General features: G+C 36.5%; 1 protein-coding gene across 1 annotated transcript in view; it reads right to left on the reverse strand.

Annotated features, from left to right (window-relative positions):
- The window catches only part of LOC113518738 (dual serine/threonine and tyrosine protein kinase-like), a 41469-nt gene extending 18575 nt beyond the window's left edge, over window positions 1-22894 (reverse strand). Inside the window, exons 1-11 of the mRNA XM_052897609.1 lie at window positions 22672-22894; window positions 10973-11129; window positions 9762-9922; window positions 8053-8169; window positions 7060-7467; window positions 5956-6146; window positions 5450-5556; window positions 4093-4349; window positions 3213-3329; window positions 1318-1432; window positions 593-822 (exon numbers count right to left, since the gene is read on the reverse strand). Of these exons, the coding sequence (XP_052753569.1) occupies window positions 593-822; window positions 1318-1432; window positions 3213-3329; window positions 4093-4349; window positions 5450-5556; window positions 5956-6146; window positions 7060-7467; window positions 8053-8169; window positions 9762-9922; window positions 10973-11087 (1818 nt within the window). The 5' untranslated portion in view covers window positions 11088-11129; window positions 22672-22894. The remainder of the gene's footprint in view (window positions 1-592; window positions 823-1317; window positions 1433-3212; window positions 3330-4092; window positions 4350-5449; window positions 5557-5955; window positions 6147-7059; window positions 7468-8052; window positions 8170-9761; window positions 9923-10972; window positions 11130-22671) is intronic.
- Window positions 22895-23588: the final 694 nt, after the last annotated feature.

Below are 23588 nucleotides of genomic sequence, written 5' to 3' on the forward strand. Positions count from 1 at the left end.
TCTGGTATTGCAAGTGTTCATAGGCTACGGTAACCACTTACCATCAGGTGGGCCGCATGCTTATTTGCCATCTCAGTGGTATAAAAAAATGTATTTCGGTTTGAGGGTTTTTTTTTAAATGTATGAAAATGGAATGCTAACGCTTACGCTATTAGTATACACTTGCGGACCATCAATGATAGATAATAGTTGAGTATGAAAGCAATCCAGTTGGTCCATTGTGAAGGATTAACTACGATGATTTCCAGGGGGAACCGCGTGGAGGTCGACCTGATAGGGTATATTGCTAGAAATGGGGCTATTAAATCCCATCACTAACAATCCTTTTTCCCTCTGGTTTGATGGGTGGGATATGGCGTGAGTTTGGGTACAGAAGAATAACACCTGAGTCCTCAAGAATGGCAACGCATGGGGGGTATCATGGGCGAAACAGTACACTCTGTTATGTCCATGATACTGCTCATATCCATAGGCGACGGTTACCACTTTCCATCAAGTGGGCCGTCAGCTTGTTTGCCATTCTATGTTGTCTAAAAAAAAATACGAATGAGACAGAGGTGCATAAGCAAATTTTGTACAAAAGAACACTTACTCTAAATTGACTGAAGCTGTCCGTAGTGTTGTAGCTCTCATCGTTGGAATGTATAATTTCATATTCATCCAAATTATAGCAGTTATACGACAACGCCTCCTCGCCGTCGGACGCTTGTTCCGGTTTCGCGGGCGACAGAGCCGCGAGCCGGACGGAACCGGACGGACGGTACGACGAATAGAACGTCGAGTTTGACACCATGAATTCCGTATCTTGATGGTAAGGCAGGTCTGGAAAAAATATTCATTTCTCAAACATGCTTAGAAATGTGAGCGTTATTTTGATAATCTTATTCGAGATAAATCAAAATTGCCGTACTGGCCAGATACATGCGGGCAGCGGCCGGCAAAAGTTATATGAAAATCCATATCTGTCGTGTTTTGCGGCTAGATAAATTACTATGTAAACTCATATCTGTCCTGTAATTTAAAAATGGAATGACCTTTTACTTCGAAACATGACTACCAATGAGGTAACTAATAAAAGGTTTTAATTTCGAACTGGCTTGCAAATAGAAAGCTGTTTATTGAAAAAAAAAACGAACATTATGGCGCGTGAAAAATTATTATTGTTCGTTATTCGTCATTGAACTTTAAAGTACTATACAAGCCTTGACCATAACTAGGCATTGATGGACTCACGTATGTGTGCCTCGGCTACGTCTCGGCTCACATTTACACGTTGGTTTTTTATTTATCAAGGTTGTGAAAATAAAATAAAATTACCATCCACACTCCAGTCCATGCTGTTAATTTCTGATGCCATCTCGTGCAGCACGTCCTGCATTATCTGCACCAACTCCTGCTTCTTGTCACCTTCTGTGAACTTGCTGTTGATTGTCTGGTGACAAATTAATTTTTTTATTGATTAAATATAGATAGATACTGATTACTGTATGAATACCTAGTAAACAATAAATTTCCATAATACTATAATTTTTCACTGTATATGTGACATTGTTATATATATATATATATATATATATATATATATATATATATATATATATATATATATATATATATATATATATATATATATATATATTTTTTTTTCTTATATGATTGCAAGTTTGTATACCTCGATATATGAGGTTGATCATAGAGGACTCATCTTGTTTTACCATCCATTGTTACCTATGTATATATCACAAAATAAATAAATGAATTATTTCCTCCAAAAGATAACAATAGTAAACTTATTATAGATATAAATAATTACAAGAAATAATCATAGTAAGAAAACATAAAACTTTTGTAAATATATGGACAGGGACTTAAATGGTCACGTACAGTGCAGTTTCAAAGAAATTTCTCCCGCGAACGCTCAGACTGTGAATGAGGTCTCTGCCGAGGTTTTCCCTACAGACTACAGTATGGGGTTCTTCAAAAAGAGTATATTAAAGTTTCTTCAGGGTCGGTAACGTGCACGTGACACTCCTAGTATTGCAGGAGTTCATACGGTACAGTGACCGTTTACCATCAGACGAGCTGTAGGCTTGTTTGCCACCTTATATATAAAATATATAAGGTGGTACCAAATTATCTGCATTCTCTACTACAGGACATAGTATTGGATATATATACATTACGATAAAGAAGGAATTTTATATCTATGTAGTATGTAATTATTTAAAAAAAATTAAATGATGTAATACTTAAATTTCTTAATTAAAAAGTAAAACGTTCTCATAACTATACTATTCTCTATCACATCGTTGGTCGCACTCACTCCGTCAGTTTTAGCGTAACAAAAATTTACATTTTTTTTTTCTTTTGAAAAATTTCTTATGACATTTGAGATACGAAATTCTATCATTATCATATATGCGTAATACTATAAGCCCTTTAAAGGGAATGTAGATAATTTGGTAACACCGTACATATAGAAAAGTACACATTATTACGCTTGCCAAGCGTGGCAACTACTGGCAAAACTCCCTTTCTGGGAAAGGCTAATGTTCAGTAGTGGACTGTTAACAGCTGAAATAATTACATTTTTTATTTTTTTTTATATATATATAAATATTTTTTGTGTTGTTTCTTTATTATAATTCTTAATATATGGATTTTTTTTAACCCCTGTGTGGGTGTTGCCGCATATTTCTTGTAAAATAAAGTTTCTTTCTTTCTTTCTTTCTTTCTTTCTTTCTTTCTTTCTTTCTTTCTTTCTTTCAATATATATAAAGGTTGTGTGAAAGAGATTGCTTTAGCGATAAGATAACTTATTTATTACTTTTGAAGGAAACGTACAGCTGTAATAATTTAATAATTAACTATACATGACAACAATTAGCTAATTACCAGAGGAAAACATTGTACAAGTCGTTTACTTGGGCACCTCTGTCCCGTTCATGTTTCTACCGTGAAGCAGTTGTGTTTGCATGGCTGTGTCTCGGTTTGAAGGGTGGGATATGGCAGTGAATTTACTGGGTACAGAGGAATAACACCTGAGTCCTCAGGAATGGCAACACATGGGGGGTGTGTGTACTGTTATGTCCACGGTACTGCTCATGTCTATAGGGGACGGTTACCACTTTCCATCAGGTGGGCCGTCAGCTTGTTTGCCATTCTAAGTTGTATAAAAAAGTCACAGGTAATGACTCTTAATAATAACATACCTCGTACAGCTGCTGCTCCTGTGTAGCAACATACTTTATCTTCTTTGGCACTACTTGTAGCTCTCTGGCCAGGTCGAACGAAGCCAGTATAAACTGCTGTAGTAACTTCACATGGATCTGAATATTAAAAAAAAATCTCAAACATGCTTGGAAATGTGAGCATCTTATTCGAGATACATCAAAATTGCCGTATTGGCCAGATACATGCGGGCAGCGGCCGGCAAAAGTTGTATGAAAATCCATATCTGTCGTGTTTTGCGTCCAGATAAATTACTATGTAAACTCATATCTGTCCTGTAATTTAAAAATGAAGTGACCTTTTATTTCAAAACATGGCTACCAAGAAGGTAACTAATAAAAGGTTTTATTTAAATTTCGAACTGACTTGCAAATAGAAAGCTGTTCATTGAAAAAAAAAACAGAGGAACATTATGGCGCTTGAAAAATTATTATTGTTCGTTATTCGTCATTGAACTTAAAAAGTAAAAGTGTGTTTTTGATTTCCGCGCATTGTTTGAGAAAAGTACTATACAAGCCTTGGCCACAACTAGGCATTGATGGACTCACGTATGTGTGCCTCGGCTACGCCTCGGCTCACATTTCCACGTTCGTCCATCAATGCCTCAGTTGCTGGCCGCTGCAGTAATGTACTATAAATTAATTAAAAATATGTGGGCCAACTATAATTATGTTTTGTTTTTTCCGCAATGGACATTAAAAAGGTATCCAGACACGATCAACTTAAACTTGGTCTTTTATATAATTTTTGGGCATTCAATGTTACGATGGAAATTTCCACCATTATGCAAAGATGGGTTAAATGTAATATGTGTAATGTAATATATGTGTAATGTAATGTAATGTAATACACAACACTCACCTCACTAAGCCGCGTACTGTATTCCAACAGGTAACTCAGCATACAATCGGTGGCGAATTTCAATACCGTATTCAACAGTACTGTTCTATTTCTCACGACAATATCACCGTCTTTGCCCTTCGTTAACGTTTCGCCGGCACTTTGTCTCGAATTGTTCAAGCATGGCGCTAGACTCTTAGTGTCTACCGTTCTCAGTAGTTCTACGTCGTCGATTATCAACTTTTGACTTTTAACGTAATGTTTCTGAGGTGGACTGGCTGGAATAAAAAACTAACTATCATTAAAAAAAAAAACAGCATTTTAAAAATTATTAGTTCTTGTGTGTTGGAAGGAACTGGGTTACAAGGCACAGGTTACCTTAATTTGTAAGCTAGGGCAAAAAACATGTAACTATGCAACCCTGTATTTGTTAATAAAGTTTATTATTATTATTAAAAAACGCGCACTAGTAGTAGTGTGGGACACTTGTTTAATATTAAAAAAAATACACAACGAAATGATTTATTTAAAAAAAATATATCGCTAAAACGTGTTGCTAAGCGCAAATCTCGAGAACAGCTGAACCGATTTCGCTAATTATTTTTTTAGAAAATCCCTTGAAGTACGAGAATGGTTATGGAGAAAATAAAAAAAAATCCCGGTAAAAGTCTAAAAGCAACACTTTTCTATATTCCTATACAAACGATTCGTAATAATAGTTAAAAGTCAATTTCAACTTTAATACCATACTATAAAGTTCAAGTGTTAGTGGAGAGGTTCCGGGAAGGCAAAACAATCAAGTGACGTAGCACGGCGTGTTTTATAATTTTTATTTTTCGACATAATGTAATTGTTTACTTATTTACTTACTGCCCCGGAGTCCCAAATAGCAGAATAAGTATTTAAAAAACCATAAAGAATCGACTGTTTTTTTTTTTAATGGGTGACAATGAAATAGTAACCCCGCTCGCACTATCGGTATACACCGACGAGGCACCAGTGGAAAATGATAGGTCAGAATGAATGCAGATCAGTTGGCCCACCATGATGATTTCGACACGTATTAAACATGATGGTTTCCAGGGGGAACCGCATGGAGGTCGAGCATATTGCTAGCAGTGTGGCTATTAGACCCCATTACTAACAATTCCTTTCCCCCCAGAATCGACTGTTAGGCGGTACGAAGTTCACGAGATCAGCTAACGTACATTAGTTGTTTACCTATCCCAATAATGAAGTAGCGCGTTGGTGATCCACTGTTCATCCCAGAGGTTGACTGGTAGAGAATGCTACTAGCATTAAGACCGCATTTTCTACCATATTTCCTTTAGTAAATGTTATTTAAATTAATAAATAAAGTTTTATGATATATACTCACACAATAACTCCCACTGATCCAATAAATCGTTCATAAAACCTAATTGTTCCTCTAGCAGTCTTCTATTCTCTATGGATATATTGCTTACTGGAGATTCTTGTGTTTGTCTGAAAATATCAAAGACTATAATAAATATTGGTTAGTTAGAAATAGAACACTATTTCAACTGTAAAGCAGTTGTGTTTGCATGGCTGTGTTTGCATGTTTCGGTTTGAAGGGTGGGATATGCCAGTGAATTTATAGGGTACAGTAGAATAACACCTGAGTCTTTAGGAATAGCAACGCATGTGGGGTATCATGGGCGAAACAGTATACTCTGTTATGTCCATAGTACAGCTCATGTCTATAGGCGACGGTTACCACTTTCCATCAGGTGGGCCGTCAGCTAGTTTGCCACTCTAACTTGTATAAAAAAAAATTGGCTTATAGTTTTTCGATCGGCCGCCTGCCTGACGTCAATCCTTTTTGGAAAAGTGGTGATGATAATATTAATGATAATAAAAAACCTTAATACTCCTCGCAGTACTTGATCCGACTCTGGCAAATCCTCAACACTGTATACTGCATCCTCGGTGGACTCGGTCGCTTCATTTCTATCTCTTGTGATCTCTTCTAGGTCCATGCTGTCAGAGAAGAGAACGAAGAGGACCTGGCTGTTTGAGTTGATCTCTTTAATTTGATGGAGGTCCAGGCAATTCTGGAATGTGGCATTTACCAAATGTTAGGGCACATTCTGGAAAGTTACTAGAGAAAGACTGGGCAAAATATATGCATGAGTATGTTTGTCCCTTTGCCCTACCTAGGTTTCGATTATGCAACAGCGTTTTGAAGGATGAAAATATGATTACAAAATTATGGGGTACAGAGAAGATTTTTTTCTTTTTTAATGACCAAAGATGGAATGGTAACCCCACCTGCGCTTTCGGTATACGCTAGCGGGGTACCAGTGTAGAGTGACAGGTGAGGTAGGCAGGAAGGCAGGAAGGCAGGAAGGCAGGAAGGCAGGACAGTTGGTCCATAGTGATCGATTGAACAAGATTTATGGAAACCACTATGGTTTCCAGGGGGAGCAGCACAGAGGTCGATCTGATAAGGTGTATTGCTCTAGGGTGTATCGCTAGTGGAGAAGGGTGGGAGGGATTACAGGTTGGCCTTCACGCGGTCTCCCTGGAAACTATCGGGACAAATTTTTGGTGAATTCATCACAATGGGTCCATCGACCTGATTTCATCCTCATCTATCATCACTCACTAGTGCTCCGTCAGTGTATACCGATAACGCAGGCGTAAACACTAATACTATAAGAAAGAGGGAGACTTTGTAGAAAAGTCGTTTGCTGGGGTACCTCTGTCTCATTCGTGTTTGTGCCGTGAAGCAGTTTCGGTTTAAAGAGGTATGGAAGTGATAATATAGGATACAGAGGCACACCACCTTAGATCTCAGGAATGGAACGCGTGAAGTGTATCCTAAATGACATAGTATACTCTGTTATGTCCATGGTACTGCTCATGTCTATAGGCGACGGTTACCACTATCCATCAGGTGCGCCGTCAGCTTGTTTGTCATTCTAAGTTGCATAAAAAAAGTAAAAATATTCAGAAAGTGCCAACCTCAGGCGAGAACACGGCATCATCCCCGCCCCCCTCCACAACCATCTCCTTATCAGGCACAACACTCTTATCACTACCACCATTGTTCCCACTGTACAAATTAAACATATTCCAAAAATCCTCCTCACTGTGTGACGTCACCATTGAACCAAAGACAAAGTTTTCACTGAACACACTCTTCCCTAATTTGTCTATGGCATATAAGTAGACCGGATTAAAGTTTTTGAGTATCAGATCCCGTTTGGAGTATAATTCGGAGTGCATTTTCTTAAGGGTTTCGAGATTTAAAGATCCAGGGTCGCAGATATCGGGAGGCACGACGATTCGGAGGCCATCTTTCAGGAATGTATTGTTCAATTCCACTTCTAGCATCGTGGCCAGGTCTGTTTGGTCCTGGCGGAGTAGATCCTGGAATTAGTATGAGAATTATATGTACTAATATACTCAGGTTTAAACAATGGTCCTAGCCTATGCTTGATTGTATCACTTGAGTCTAATATAGAAGCGGCCACTAGTCTTACCACTCCGCCGGTAGTAAGACCGCTGGGGGAGACAGGAATTGTTAGTAATGGAGATTGAGAATCCTATTGCTAGCAATATACCCAACCAGGTCGACCTTCACGCGATTCCCCCTGGAAACTATCATCGTTAATTCCTGATGAATACATCATGATGGGCTAGCCTGTTTTCATTTTCATCGAACACCTTTCACTGGTGCTCCGCCAGCGTATACTGTTAGCGAAGGCGGAGTCACCATTCCATTTTCACCTATCAAAAAAAAAGGATACCGCTGTAACCTATGATCAGCAGCATCCGGAGGCCTCGCCTGCATGAATCAATTACTACATAAGGTATCCTAAATATACTATAGCCGTGTAAGAAATTTCATCAAATCACTCCAGTAGTTTGTGCTTGAAAAAGTAACAAATATCCATCCATCCATCCTTACACGCTTTTGCATTTATAATATTAATAGACTAATAAAACCTATACCTCTATGGGCAGTGTCTCCCACGGTCCCTTGTTGCATACCAACTCCTCGACAAACTCGAACTCCGAGTTGCCGAGCGTGAGGTGCACTTGCGTCGTACTACCGTACTGGATACGCAGCTGGAAAAATATCACTACTATGCTGTATTGGAAATAGCAACAATATATAATATTTTAAATATGGCAACTTTGTAGTGTCACTCTCTTCCGATGTATTTTTATTTTATTTATTTTTATTATGAATAATATTCATTAGTACATGGCGGACTTATTGCTATTTTTTATGTAACAAACGTGTCTCCAAATAAAATTGGAAAAAAAAAAATAGAAACTGTAATTTGCTTCTTGTACACCAAAGATCCTTTTATGTATTTTGGTCCTTCGAGCCGGATATTAACCAGTGATTTATAGAAATACAAATCCACTCAGACAATTTGCGAAACAATCATACATATACCAGAGTCGTCTTAATTCGTCGCATTAATTCCTTTGTCTATGCTATCTGGTGAACTGTAACTGGTAACTGGTGAATCTATGCTAAGAAATTATGCTAGCATAGCTGTTCTCTATCATGATATGCAGATAGTGAAGTTACTAGATACTGAGGTGGGACAGACATAATAATGTCTGACATAATGGACAGACACACAGACACATTCACTCTTGCGCCACCTGCCCTTTTCTATCTGTTTTCCTTTAACCAAAGATTGTCTGCAAGAGATTGCCCTAGCGATAAGACCGCCTTTTGTACCTTTATATGTATATTTCAATCTGTATTTATGTTACTGTATTTCACTTGTCATTGTATATTTTTATTTATGGTGCAACAAAGAGTTAAATAAATAAATAAATAGTAATGGGGTCAGCCCCGTTGCAATATACCCAATCAGGTAGACGTCCACGCGATTTCCCCTGCAAACTATCGTGGTTAAGCCTTGTTAAATTCACCACAATAAGCCAGCTAACCTACTTTCATCCTCACCTGTCATCCCTCACTGGTGCCCAGTCAGCTTTTTTTTATACAACTTAGAATGGCAAATAAGCTGACGGCCCACCTAATGGAAAGCGGTAACCGTCGCCTACAGACATGAGCAGTACCATGCACATAACGGAGTATACTGTTTCGCCCATGATACCCCCCATGCGTTGCCATTCCTGAGGACACAGGTATTATTCCTCTGTACCCTGTAAATTCACACCATATCCCACCATTCAAACCGATGCACAGCCATACAAACACAACTGTTTCACGGTAGAAACACGAATTGGACAGATGTACCCAAACAATCGACTTTTGTACAAAGTCTCCCAAACAAAAACTAAGTACTATACATACAGTACCATATCAATTCTGGAATGTAATGTGGTAATGAATAAATCTTTATTCACAATATATAAGCACAAATAAGTAGGTTAAAATATTAACAAATTATAATATATACTAGAAATATTACTCAATACATATAAGTACTATTAATATATCCTGTATTACTTTATATTGCCAATATTAGCAACGTGATCACCATTCAGCATTTGCTGTGACAAAAGGAACGTTGCTGACTGCCCTAATATTCTATGGTAGCTACATACATAGTATCATACACAGAGGGGTATTTGGCGTTCATGGTAATAAACCGTGCCTATAGGTGACGGTTACCACTTTTCATCAGGTTCGTTCTAGGATGTATAAAAAAATAACAGTAAAACCATACCCATCGACAGCCTCTTGGAGTCGGTTCCGGGAGCAGCTTCCTGCCCAGCAGACAGTGGAGTAGACGTGCTCGCGCTGATGGACTGGTGCCGAATATGACCAAGGCTGTGGAACGGGCTGACAAGTGTCCGATTTCATGGACTGTTACAGATATGTCCAGATCTGGAAATGATAAATGCCTGGATTTTAAGAGCTGACTCTTTTGCTGAGAAGCTGACGGCCCACTTGATTGAATATGGAAACCGTCACCTATAGACATAAATATCACTACAAACATCACAGATATACTGTAATACTCATGGTAGTTCTTATGAGTTGACATTCCTGAGGACTCAAATATTATGGCAATGCATTTGGCCCGATTGTTGAGCCTTAAATATGGTTGAACGCAATGATGGCTTGCTAATCCGTCATACTCATGAACCAGTGCTGTTTATTTCCCATTAAATAACACACATACATAGTAACCCAATGCTAATTATAATCACAATGCCCATACAAATATAAAATATCTTGTACTTAATCATTTAAAAAGAGTAGCTGTTGAGTTTCTTACGGGTTTTCCTTCCCAAACAACAACATACCTAACACAGTAGTAGAATCATAAAAAAATTAACGATTTAAAAGAGCTTGTAAACAAGTATATTTGATTATAAATATTTCTATTTTATTCTACGTATCCGAACCCTGCAATGTCACTGCCGTATGGCAGTTCGGATATAAAAGCATACGCTCACCATTCGAAGTAATATTTGACACGTACTAATCTCAAGATTGAAGTAGATTTTTTGTGAAACAAAATGTTATAATCATTGCAACTTTATCTCACAATTTATTTCACGCCAAGTCTCTCGCGGAGTAGAAAAAGAGACTCGAGTGCGAGAGACAATCTCTGTTCCATTAACTTTCATAGACTGGTTTCATACGTGTCTCGCTTAAAAACATCTAAATTGGTCGAGTGATTTAATAAAGGGTTTACTTCGATAATTCCATCATTCAATCTACAATAAAATTTAAACTGAAAGCTTATTTACTGTCCAATCTTGCTAAAACAGCAGAATATTAATGTAAATATTGACATTTGAGAACGACATGTAAAGTACCACACACAAGCCCAAGAGATTCAAATAGTACTAAAAATCATAGTGTTTTTTTTTAATGTATTTGCATGCTAATTAAATAAAAAAATATATAATACAAATCTAAACTCACCAACGCTGAGTATGTCAACAACGTCGCGCAGTGCACGTTCCGTGTCGCGCACTAAACTGCGCATGGTGCGCACGCGTGCGGCCACGCGCCGCGACCACGCGCACCCACCCGCCATCGCGGCCGGAGGCGATCCACGCCTGGCCACATGCGATGCCTTCTGGAAATTAAATGACAATCCTTTCAATTTACTTTCTTATAGACTCATTACAAATCAAAGGAGGTCAGGAGTAGTGTTGCCAGGTCCATGGTACTGCTCATGTGTATAGGCAACGGTTACCACTTTCCATCAGGTGAGCCGTCAGCTTGTTTGCCATTCTAAGTTGTATAAAAAAAATAGTCTTGTAATACATAATACGTAGTAATATACGTAGCGTAATTATACATTTTTTTATGAAAAAACTTTTTAATTTTTTGATTAATCGGGACATTTAGCGTCCCGATCAGGTACAAATCGGGACGCGTCCCTAGACCCCTGAAAATCGGGACATCCCGCGCAAATCGGGACACCTGGCAACACTAGTCGTGGATAACCTCGTACGCGATGAAGAAACCAGTACCGGTTTCTGTTACGACCGGTAACACAAGAAGTGATACGGCTTGGTCAGCGACCGTGAGATGTGGAAGTGGTTGGGGAACGTCTTTTCACCAGCGAAACACTATAAACAATAAACTACGTTTTTTTTTTCGAAATTCATGTCAATAGATAGATCTGTTTCACAACAAGTAGTAGTAAAATAAAAAGGGATATAAAAATAATTAATAGAATCAACACAGGAACAATCTTAATCGATTGTAAACATGTATATTGGAACCAATAATTAACAAGTATTTATTTATTTATTTTAAACAAACAAGTAGCTTTTATTTTTTTATACAATTTTTTTATGCAGCTGACGGTCCACCTGATGGAAAGTGGTATAGACATGAGCAGTACCGTGGACATAACAGAGTATACTGTTTCCTCCATGATATCCCCCATGCGTTGCCATTCCTGAGGACTCAGGTGTTATTCCTCTGTACCCAGTAAATTCACGCCATATTTCACCCTTCAAACCGAAACACAGCCAAGCCAACTGCTTTACGGTTGCAACACGAATAGGACCAGAGGTACCCAAGCAATCGACTTTTGTACAAAGTCTCCCTCTTTCCATAAAAAATACTTTGATTTTTTTATGGAAAGAGTTTGAATTAAAAATATAGAAATTTTATAAAAAATCTATTTAGTAGTTTAGATTTTATATCAAAATTCCTGGTTATAATTTAAAATTAAGTTAGTCTTTTTTGTGGAACCATTCTGATATAACTGTACAAATTTGATAGTTTTTACTAAACGAGAAGGACAACAAGAGGTCTACCATGAAATGAATTTTCGGACTCAATTTCGTGTTTTTGTTCATACCGAAATCAGCCCAGTAAATGGAGCTTATCATTTCGTTCGTCATAAATCCTACCATAAAAGTCCAAAGGAACGATACTTTAGCATTTTTAATATTTTTAAACGGTATGCATCATGTAATTTTACATCAAATTTGTGTTTCATTCGGACCCGAAATTTCGAAAAACATTTTTTTTTATACAACTTAGAATGACAAACAAGCTAAATGTTATATTATATAAATATTACTGTACAAATTTGATAATTTTTACTACGCGAGAAGGACAACACGTGGTCTACCATGAAATGAAATTCCGAATTTTCGGGCTCAATTTCGTGTTTTTGTTCGTACCTAAATCGAGCCAGTAAATGGAGCTTAACATTTCATTCATCATAAATCCTATCCTAATAGTCCAGAGGAACGATATTTTAACATTTTTAATAATTTTAAAGCATGTATTATGTAATTTTAACATCAAATTTCTGTTTAGTTCGTCCCCGAAATATCGGATATCATTTCATGGTAGGCCTACAAGCCCTGAATTGACGGCAGTTATGCTCACAACAATTTGTATGTTGTTTATTGTGAGACACGCATAGGAAGCTACTAACTTGTATATCACCGGCGTTTATAATTTTAAACGCACCGAACCGTGACTCGAATACGATAAGAATGCGCCGTACTAGTTCTGTATGAAGCATTTCGAAACTGTCCCGGAAAGCAACTTAGTACTGTAATGTATTAATAGTTACTGTAAATTTTCCTGTTATTGTAAAATACAATAAAATAATACAATGAACGCTCTATATAAGCAACCTCTCAACAAGCAGCATTCTTTATATTTTATTTATTCTACTCTTAGTTTAGTTAATAAAAGAAGTAAGTATAGTACATTACTGCAGCGGCCAGCAACTGATGCATCGATGGACGAACGTGCATATGTGGGCCGAGGCGTAGCCGAGGCACACATACTTGAGTTCATCAACGCCAATTTTGATTTATCTCAAAAAAGATTGTCAAAATAATGCTCACATTTCCAAGCATGTTTGAGAAAATATATATATTGTATATATATATATATATATATATATATATATATATATATATATATATATATATATATATATGATTTGTTCTTTAATTATCTTTAAGTTCTACCCGAAGGGCTCCGGGAGGAAAGGGACTGTTAGTAATGGAGCCTTGGAGATGAATTGGACAGCCCCATTACTAGCAATACACCCTATTAGGTCGACCTCTTCGTGGTCCCACCTGAAAACCATCAAATTACAGGGTACGGATTTATATAACGGACGGGTATAACATTACAGGAACCAGAAATGTGCCGTGTGATCCTAGCATAGAATGGGACACCCCTTTTTGTCCCATGGGTATCATTGGAGGCGACTAAGGGAATTTAAGCAGCGTCCCTCTTAAGACATCATCAAAACCTAACTGCGGTTACCAACCCGCTTGCCAAGCGTGACAACAATTGGCAACAGCCTCTTTATGGGATAGGCCTATGTCCAGCAGTGGACAGTTAAAGGCTGATATAATAATAATAACCTAGAAATGGAAACGTATGAGAGGCACCCCATGGCCCATGCATCACAGTGTATTATTATGACCCTTATGTCCACGGTGCTGTTACGCCTATATGCGATGGTTGCCAATTTCCATCAGGTGGACCACATAGCATGGATGGATAAAGTTGGAAGTCTTAATGGAAAATTCAAAATAACTATATAATATAACAAATATCTGGCTGTCAGCCCTTATCACACTAGTCATGGACTCATGGAGAAAGGTTAACGTACCTAAACTGCATACGATAAGCATATCACATTAGAGCAACTGTTCTCAAAGTTTTATATATAGGACTCCAGTTTAAAACTGTAATAAATATGTATCTATTATGTCAAACTACGTTTTAGTGAGAGATGGGCAGCAGTGTCTCTCTTAAAACATATCCAAAATCCTAACTAAGCTTGTCAAACTCGCCTGCTAAGCGTGGCAACTACTGGCAAAACCCCTCTTACGGGCAAAGCTATGTTTAGTATTAGACAGCTGATTCAACAGTTAGTTAACCCTTCTTTGCACACTGGTGGAAATTTCCATCATAACATTGAATGCCTAAAACTTATATAAACGACCAAGTTCACTTTAAGTTGTGTCTAAATAATTTTTTAATGTCCATTGCAGAAAAAAAACAAAGCTATCAAATTTATTGTTTTAACCATTTTTCGTTTAATTTTAAACATTAATTATATCACTTTGATTATATGACTTTGATTTCACCAATAAAAAAAATCATGCAAAGAAGGGTTAACGTAATATTTTTTTTTATACAACTTAGAATGGCAAACGAGCTGACGGCCCACCTGATGGAAAGTAGTAACCGTCGCCTATAGACATGAGCAGTACCGTGGACATAACAGAGTATATTGTTTTTTCCATGATACCCCATGCGTTGCCACTCCTGAGGACTCAGGTGTTATTCCTCTGTACCCTGTAAATTCACGCAACGCATGCACGCACGTTGTAAATATAAAAAAAAAATTGAAATAACAAAACAATAATTATAATATACATATTATATTACTGATATTAGCAATATTGACACTACAGATAAGCCTGTGGGCTTATTTGCCATTTCAAATCGTATAAAAATATGGTCCACGCACCCATTTGCCAGTCACCGCGCTCCCCACTTTGGCACCCCTTGCTTTAGGATATTTACGAATATTTCCTATTACAAAATTTCAAATCGCTTGTTTACTACGTTTAATCATGTTTGTTTGTAAAATAAATCATTCAAATCAATGACAAATAAAAGTATCATTATTATAATTAGCTTAATGAGAATACAAATAATAAAATCCGAGATAGCGATCTAATCTGTGTTTCATTCATGTAAATATGTGACATAAATACATACAACTTAACTATCGATTGGTACCTCGACTAGTTGCCGGACCAATTCGAAACCCTTAATCAAGAGCGACTATAACGCGAGCGCTAGTCTAATTGTAGTCGGATTGCACGCTTCGACCCTCTAAGCGCGAGGTGTAGGCGCTCGCGGCACCGTCATGGTCTCGAATTAGTTAGGCCCCATAGAAAAGTGGCAGGCAATTCCATCGATGGAATCGTTATCGCTAGCAATCCCATGAATGGAAATGAGACACTGGACACCACCATATATCACGGTCTCGCTGGAAATAAAGATTGCTTTTTATCTAGAACGCCAGGATTGCAACCCTGCACTTTACAACTGCAAGACCAGTTTCACCACTAAACTACCACACTATTTTTTTTTATAGACCACATTACAAAAAAAAATTATGGACCAAAGGCGGGGTTAATACTATATAGCATTCTCTCGCAGTCAACCTTTGGCAAAACAGAATAGTACATTACTGCAGCGGCCAACAACTGAGGCACTGATGGACGAACGTGCAAATGTGGGCCGAGGCGTAGCCGAGGCACACATACGTGAGTCAACCAATGCCTAATTGTGGCCAAGGCTTGTATATTACTTTTCTCAAACAATGCGCGGAAATCAAAAACAATTTTAATTTTTAAGTTCTATGACGAATAACGAACAATAATAATTTTTCACGCGCCATAATGTTCCTTTGTTTTTTTTTTTCAATAAACAGCTTTCTATTTGCAAGCCTAGCAATTTGCAAAATTTCGAAATTTAAATAAAACCTTGTATTAGTTACCTCCTCGATAGCCATGTTTCGAAGTAAAAGGTCATTCCATTTTTAAATTACAGGACAGATATGAGTTTACATAGTAATTTATCTGGCCGCAAAACACGACAGATATGGATTTTCATACAATTTTTGCCTGCCGGTGCCCGCATGTATCTGGCCAGTACGGCAATTTTGATTTATCTCGAATAAGATTGTCAAAATGAAGCTCACATTTCCAAGCATGTTTGAGAAAATGTAATTATGCGGTGAAAATATTGAAAAATGTTGCAAATAAACAATTACACGTACGTATCGATATTGACTTACAATTTACAATACATACACATGGAAAACTACTGCATATTATGATTATACACATATACACACATAGATGAATACATTAAACATGTATTCATAAAAACATACATACAAATATACCTACAGGGGGGAAAGGGATTGTTAGTAATGGAGACTGAGAATCCCATTGCTAGCAATATACCCAAACAGGTCGAACTCCTCGCGGTTCCCCCTAGAAACTATCATGGTTAATTCCTAATGAATTCATCATGATGGGCTAACTGGCCTGTTTTCATTCTCATCACGGCTTTCGCAGCTTTTTCAAAAAACATTAGTAGACTTTTCTCTTAAAAATAAATTTGTTAGACACTTGTCTTATGTCAATGGGTATTTTGATACACTTATTTATGTCGGAGCTTTATCAAGTTGGCGACAGTAAGCACTGAGGTTACACTCGATAACCCGCGGGACAAACACTTCGGGAGGCGTCGAAAACAACATTAATACAAACCCCGGACATATAATACAATAATTAAAGATTCTGTCCTGAAAAAAAACAGACTTCAACCGTGACAAAAAGGGGGAAAGGGATTGTTAGTAATGGAGACTGAGAATCCCATTGCTAGCAATATACCCAACCAGGTCGACCTCCTTGCGATTCTTCCTGGAAACTATCATGGTTAATTTCTGATGAATTCATCATGATGGGCTAACTGGCCTGTTTTCATTCTCATCTATCACCCTTCACTGGTGCTCCGCCAGCGTATCCCGTTAGCGCAGGCGGGGTTGCCATACCATTTTCACCCATAAAAAAAAACCGTGACAAATACCAGTAATTTTCACTTAAACACTACTAAACCGATTTTAATAAAATATCTATTAGATCTTAGATTCTATAGATAGAGTGTTTCCACAATAATGGTGCTGCGAGAAACTACCAATGGGAGATTTTGTACAAAAGTCGATTGCTTGGGTACCTCTGTCACATTCGTGTTTCTACCGAGAAGCAGTTGTGTTTGTATGGCCGTGTTTCGGTTTGAAGGATGAAATATGGCAGTGAATTTACTGGGTACAGAGGAATAACACCTGAGTCGTCAGGAATGGCAACCGCATGAGCAGGACCATGGGCGAAACAGTATACTCTGTTATGTTCATGGTACTGCTCATGTCTATAGGCGACGGTTACCACTTTCCATCAGGTGGACCGTCAGCTTGTTTGCCATTCTGAGTTGCATAAAAAAAAACTATTGCTTACGAGAACACGGTGATAGTAGAGAGCAACTTTTTTCAATGCTACTTTTTATCGTAGGTTTATTCTCGTATTGCCCGTCGACCGTGACCTAATTAATATAAAAAATATGTACATTTCACTCGGCAAATAAACAAGTACAATGGTGACAACATCAGTAATAAATAACACGGGGGAAAGGGATTGTTAGTAATGGAAACTAAAAATCCCATTGCTAGAAATATACCTAGCCAGGTCGACCACCACGCGGTTCTCCCTGGAAACTAACATGGTTAATTCCTGATGAATTCATCATGATGGGCTAAATGGCCTGTTTTCATTCTCATCTATCACCCTTCACTGGTGCTCCGCCAGCGTATCCCGTTAGCGCAGGCGGAGTTATCAATGCATTTTCATCCGACAAAAAAAAAAATAATAAATAACCCGATTCAATATAATCACAATTCACAAACTTAAGCTTAAAAAATAGCGACAGAAACATCAAATAAAAAAAAAATAACCTCGGACACTTCATACAAAAAACACAATGATTTGTAATTATCACAACTACAGGAACAAGTAACGTTTGTACATGTGACAATGTGTGAGTACGTAATTCGGGTTAGCGCCGAAAAAAGCGCGCGATTCTTAACAATATGGAGGCTAAATTCAATTACAAATTGTGATAGACTAAATTCAAATAGTTTCAAAGCAACGTATTCGAAAATATTTGAATTTAGAATGCGGAATCGTGGACGTGACGTACCGGTCTGTTCTAAATTCAAATATCTCTGAAACATCTCCGATCTCGTCGTTCGATGGTGGATTTTTCCATCGCCTGCTTGTGCCTTCTTTTTTTTTAATTCACTCCAACTTTATTTTCTTTTTTTTATATCAATACTAGCGATCCGCCCCTACTTTGCACGGGTAGATAGATAGAAAGTTAAATTTAGTATTTTATGTTAACTTTAAAAGGAAAATATTTGATATCTTGAGTTATATTATTATAATTTCAGTAGAAATATGTAATTAAAAAAATATATAGCCTATATGACTTTATGATAATGTAGCTTTATATAAGTGTAACATTTTTAAAATCAGTTGAGTAGTTTTTGAGTTTATCCATTACAAAAAAAAACATACAAAGACCCAAATCTTTCCTCTTTATAATATTAGTATACATGCATACAGATATAAAAGAAATCATTGCTTGCCTCTATGCTGGGTCATTGTACAAGTATAGCTGTTTACAACACCGGAAGCCGCCAGGACTTCCCCAGAGAAACTAATTGTAGTACACTGATTATTATAAATTTACACTAAATAGGGTTTGGATGGAGGTAATGGTTTTTGAGTATGTAAATATTTTGAAACAATTTTCAATTCGTCTTATTTATTTATATTTTTTTAGGATTCCGCACCTACAAAGGTAAAACGGAACGCTTATAGGATCACTTCGTTGTCCGTCCGTCTGTCAAGACTCTTTTTCTGACGAACGCGTGGAGGTATCATGTTGAAATTATCATCATATACTCAGGTATGCAATCAAAGGCCTATGTTCCACAGTGGACAGTTAATGGTTTATGTTACGTATTTTCTAGGGTCCCCCCACTTGGATTTCAATTTAATATTTAAACACGAGTACTTAATGTGAATACTTTATTTTTCAAAGAATCACTCAAGACAGATGCAAAGCGTGTGGCGATCGATATCATAAACAAATGTCAAAAATGACAATACAGAGATTGTTTACGAAACGCATGAACGTTCGTAAACGATCCTTTCTAAATTAATTATAATTTACGACAGTTTATACGATAAAGATGTATGTGTATAAATGTGTATTTATAGATAGATAGATAGATAGATAGATATATCGTTTATTTGTTTGTTACTAATCACACACAACATGTACATAAGAATAGATAATACATAAAACAACATAAGATTTAATATTTTTAAATATATATGAATTTATTTAAGTATCAGTAAGTTAAAATTTACATGTTTACATACAATTTCAAATTATTGTACATATTTTATAGAGATATAATACATACAATTTCAATACATATAGAAATATGTCTTTAAAAAAACGAACATAGTTTCGTCGTAACTTCAGTGAAACTGTTTATAATTAAATTTAATTATTACTCCATTATTAATTAAATAATTACTCCTCTCCATCCAAATGTTGCCTGGAAGAGACCACTTTCAACAATAAGAACGCCTATTGTTTTCTCAGTGTAATCTTATCTTGTATTTATTTGTATTTATAATAAGTTTACTATTGTAATCGTTCGAGGAAACAATAAAGAGTATCTATCTATCTACTTTGTCATTGACAAATAATAAAACTCAATTCGATCTCATATTAAAACAGCTGAAAAAAATATTTGTAAGTGGCAACCTTGTATAGACAAACGTAGAGTAAGGCGACCTCCTACCAATAGAAGTAACGACGACAAATAGAACTTAACAACTTATACACAACCTGAATAAACTCAATTCTTGCAGACCACTAGAGGTACAAATATTATATTGAATTAGCAGGAGTGTCACCTCTACATAGTCCTTGTTCTTATGACAGTACCCCATCCAAATGATGAAGCCCAAATCCACCATCCATATGATGATAAGTCAACCAATTGCAAACCTTGGCATACACGAGCATACACAAAAAGCGCAAATGCAAGTGTTTGGAAACTCAAACCCAATACATAGCACAAAAAAAAAGTACCCCATCTATACGGGAGGAGTGGGGAGAAGGTGAATTGTTTTTAATGCGGACTACCAGTCCCATTGCTAGCAATATAATATAGTATATTCAAGCCAATTGATCTCCACATGGTCCCTCCCTAGAAATTATCGTGAATTGAATTCCTGGTGTATTCATCATGTTGGGCTAACTGCCTTTTCATTCTCACCTATCATCCCTCACTGGTAACCCTCCAGCGTGTACCATTAGTACAAGCAGGGTTTCCATTCCATTATCATCCATTAAAAAAGACCTATCCATCCAAATCTGTTGCTATGCTTGACAGGCAGATTGGCAACCGCCATTAGACTTTAGTAACGTTTCATCATTGTCCCCATAGTAGTATAAAAAAACCTCGCACATCATAGTTTTTTTAGGAATTTCACAGTTCCATTTTTTAAACTACCTTTCTATGCCCACTGTAACTTGTTCGCATCCAAGTTTAGTTCTAGCTCCACCAATATCTAGGACCATAATAATAATAAATGTTTATTTAGATATTTAACCCATAGAACTAAGGCCAGCCTGGATTATATTTATATTTATTGTTTCATCTAGCTTTTTGCCGGCCATTTCTTAAAGTAGATTTCAAATATAGGAAAACGAATTAAATAGATTTCTAGATGACATACATGAAATTTTAAGTTAGACCTTCAGAAACATAACCAAATGAAATGAAAACGGTATTCAATGTAGTACAGTGGTACTTGTATAATGCTGAAATATATAGACATACAGGCAAAACTTCTAAAAAAATATTGTTATGGCCGTGATTGAAACCCCCTATTAGGAAGGAAATAAAGAAATATTTTTATTCACGTAAACTTAGATTTAAGCATTTTTTAATAGTCTTTTTTATTACAACCGATTCAGAATGCAATTTTAGCCAAGAAGAATGCGTAAGTTGGATTTTTCAAAAAGTTTAACTTTTTTTTTATACAACTCAGAATGGCAAACAAGCTGACGGCCCACCTGATGGAAAGTGGTAACCATCGCCTATAGACATGAGCAGTACCATGGACATAACAGAGTATACTGTTTCGCCCATGATACCCCCCCATGCGTTGCCATTCCTGAGGACTCAGGTGTTATTCCTCTGTACCCAGTAAATTTACGCCATATCCCACCCACCAAACCGAAACACAGCCATGCAAACACAGCTGCTTCACGGTTGAAACACAAATGTGACAGAGGTACCCAAGCAATCGACTTTTGTACAAAGTGTCCCTCTGGTGGTTTAAATTTGAGTGAATACAAACTACTAAGCAGCATTAGATCACAATATAAGACTATAATAAGACACTTTATGTATTTTTTTTAAAATAACTTCCATATATAGTAATTATCTAATTACAATTTATCTTATCCATAACTAAAAGGTGAAAGAAATCTGTTTAAATTAAAGCATTTGGCATTCTATTGTTTCTGCGTACCCTAATGGGAGACATATGTGACAGATATGTATGGCTATACTTACTAGCAGCCATATTACTATCAATAAACCTTCTTCTTCTTCCCACCCGTATCCCAATTATTATATGGGGGTTTTTTTTTATGAGTGAAAATGCTATGGTAACCCCGCCTGCGCTAACAGGATACGCTGGCGCAGCACCAGTGAAGGGTGATAGATGAGAATGAAAACAGGTCAGTTAGCCCATCATAATGAATTCATCAGGAATTAACCATGATAGTTTCCAGGGGAAACCAGGAGAAGGTCGACCTAGTTGGGTATATTGCTAGCAATGAGATTCTCAGTCTCCATTACTAACAATCCCTTTCCCCCCTATTATATGGGGTTGACGTAATATGTTTTTTATTCATATTACAAAAATATTTGGCTTACTATCTATAAATTCTAGCAGGTAAATTTCTATATCTCTTTTTAAAATTTTTGTAAAAATTTCAAATGTGTTCACATTGAAAATTTTAACAAGAGATTTGTAATGAAATAATTATGATGGGTCTGTTGGCCTCATTTCAACTGCATCTATACTACTATTGTTATAACTCACTGGTACTCTGCCAGCAAATACCAATAATCTAAATGGTATACAATACCAATTTCATCCATTTAAATAAGAAAATATCAGTTAGCATTGCAACTTAAACACTGCAATCGATAAATATAATAAAGACATAAGTTATTGAATAAATGATACCACAACCGGTTTAACATACTCGATATTTGTGTGTTTAAAGTAACGAGTAATACAAATTTGAGGGTAATAAAAAACAAACTGGAATCCAATCTCCTTGATTCTTAATAGTTAATTTCCTATAAATTAATAGAAATCTAATTGTAACGTGTTAATTCAATTACTATACATTTTAGTCAACAAACTTACCTTTCAGAAGGTTGCAGTTTCGCTAATAAATACCGATTATGAATTCCCAAATCAACAAACACAGTCACAGTACAACACAAATGAATTTTATTGAACCAGTGTCCTTGTATTATTGCTATTGTACATCGCGAATCCAGAATGAAAATTGCACAACGAAATGAAAATAATCAACAAAACAGTAATAAAAAATCCGTCAAGTCTAGTAAACTACCCACGTCAACGTCGAATCTGGAATACTGACACAGACTGATTGAATGACGTACACATGACAGCCAAAGACACTGACAACTAAAAACATTGATGACAACTCAAAACATTAATGTTGGACTTTGAGGTGATATATATTGTATATGTTGGGTATTATTTATTATTATTCACATTATATTATTTACTAAAATCGTAAATATTATTTTACCTTAGAACTAATAATGATTCCACGGATTTATCGAAACACCATCGTGGTTAATTCTTGGTATATTCGTCACGATCTTCTAATTATTTATATTCCCATTTATCAATCATACTTCACTAGGTTAGCCTAATTAGGTATTAGGTATTCGGGGGGAAAAGGATTGTTAGTCCACCATAAGGTCGATCTCCACATTATTCTTTCTGGAAACCATCGTGGTTAATTCTAATTGCATTAGTCAGGATGGGATAATTGACCTGCTTTCATCCTCATCAGTCATATATCACTGGTACCTCACTAGCATATACCGATAGCGCACACGGAGTTACTATACTATTATCACCCATTATAAAATTAGGTATCATTCCAGTTTTAAATATAAAAAACGCTTCGCTACAATACAATAAGAATTTTTCCAAAAACGGTTATTACGATACATAGAAATTTATATGATCTAAAACTGACAAATAAATAGTGAATAAACAAAAATCCCTAGAAAAGCAATAGC

Source organism: Galleria mellonella, unplaced genomic scaffold (assembly GCF_026898425.1).
Source record: "Galleria mellonella isolate WM207_F2 unplaced genomic scaffold, CSIRO_AGI_GalMel_v1 utg377, whole genome shotgun sequence".
NCBI lineage: Eukaryota > Metazoa > Arthropoda > Insecta > Lepidoptera > Pyralidae > Galleria > Galleria mellonella.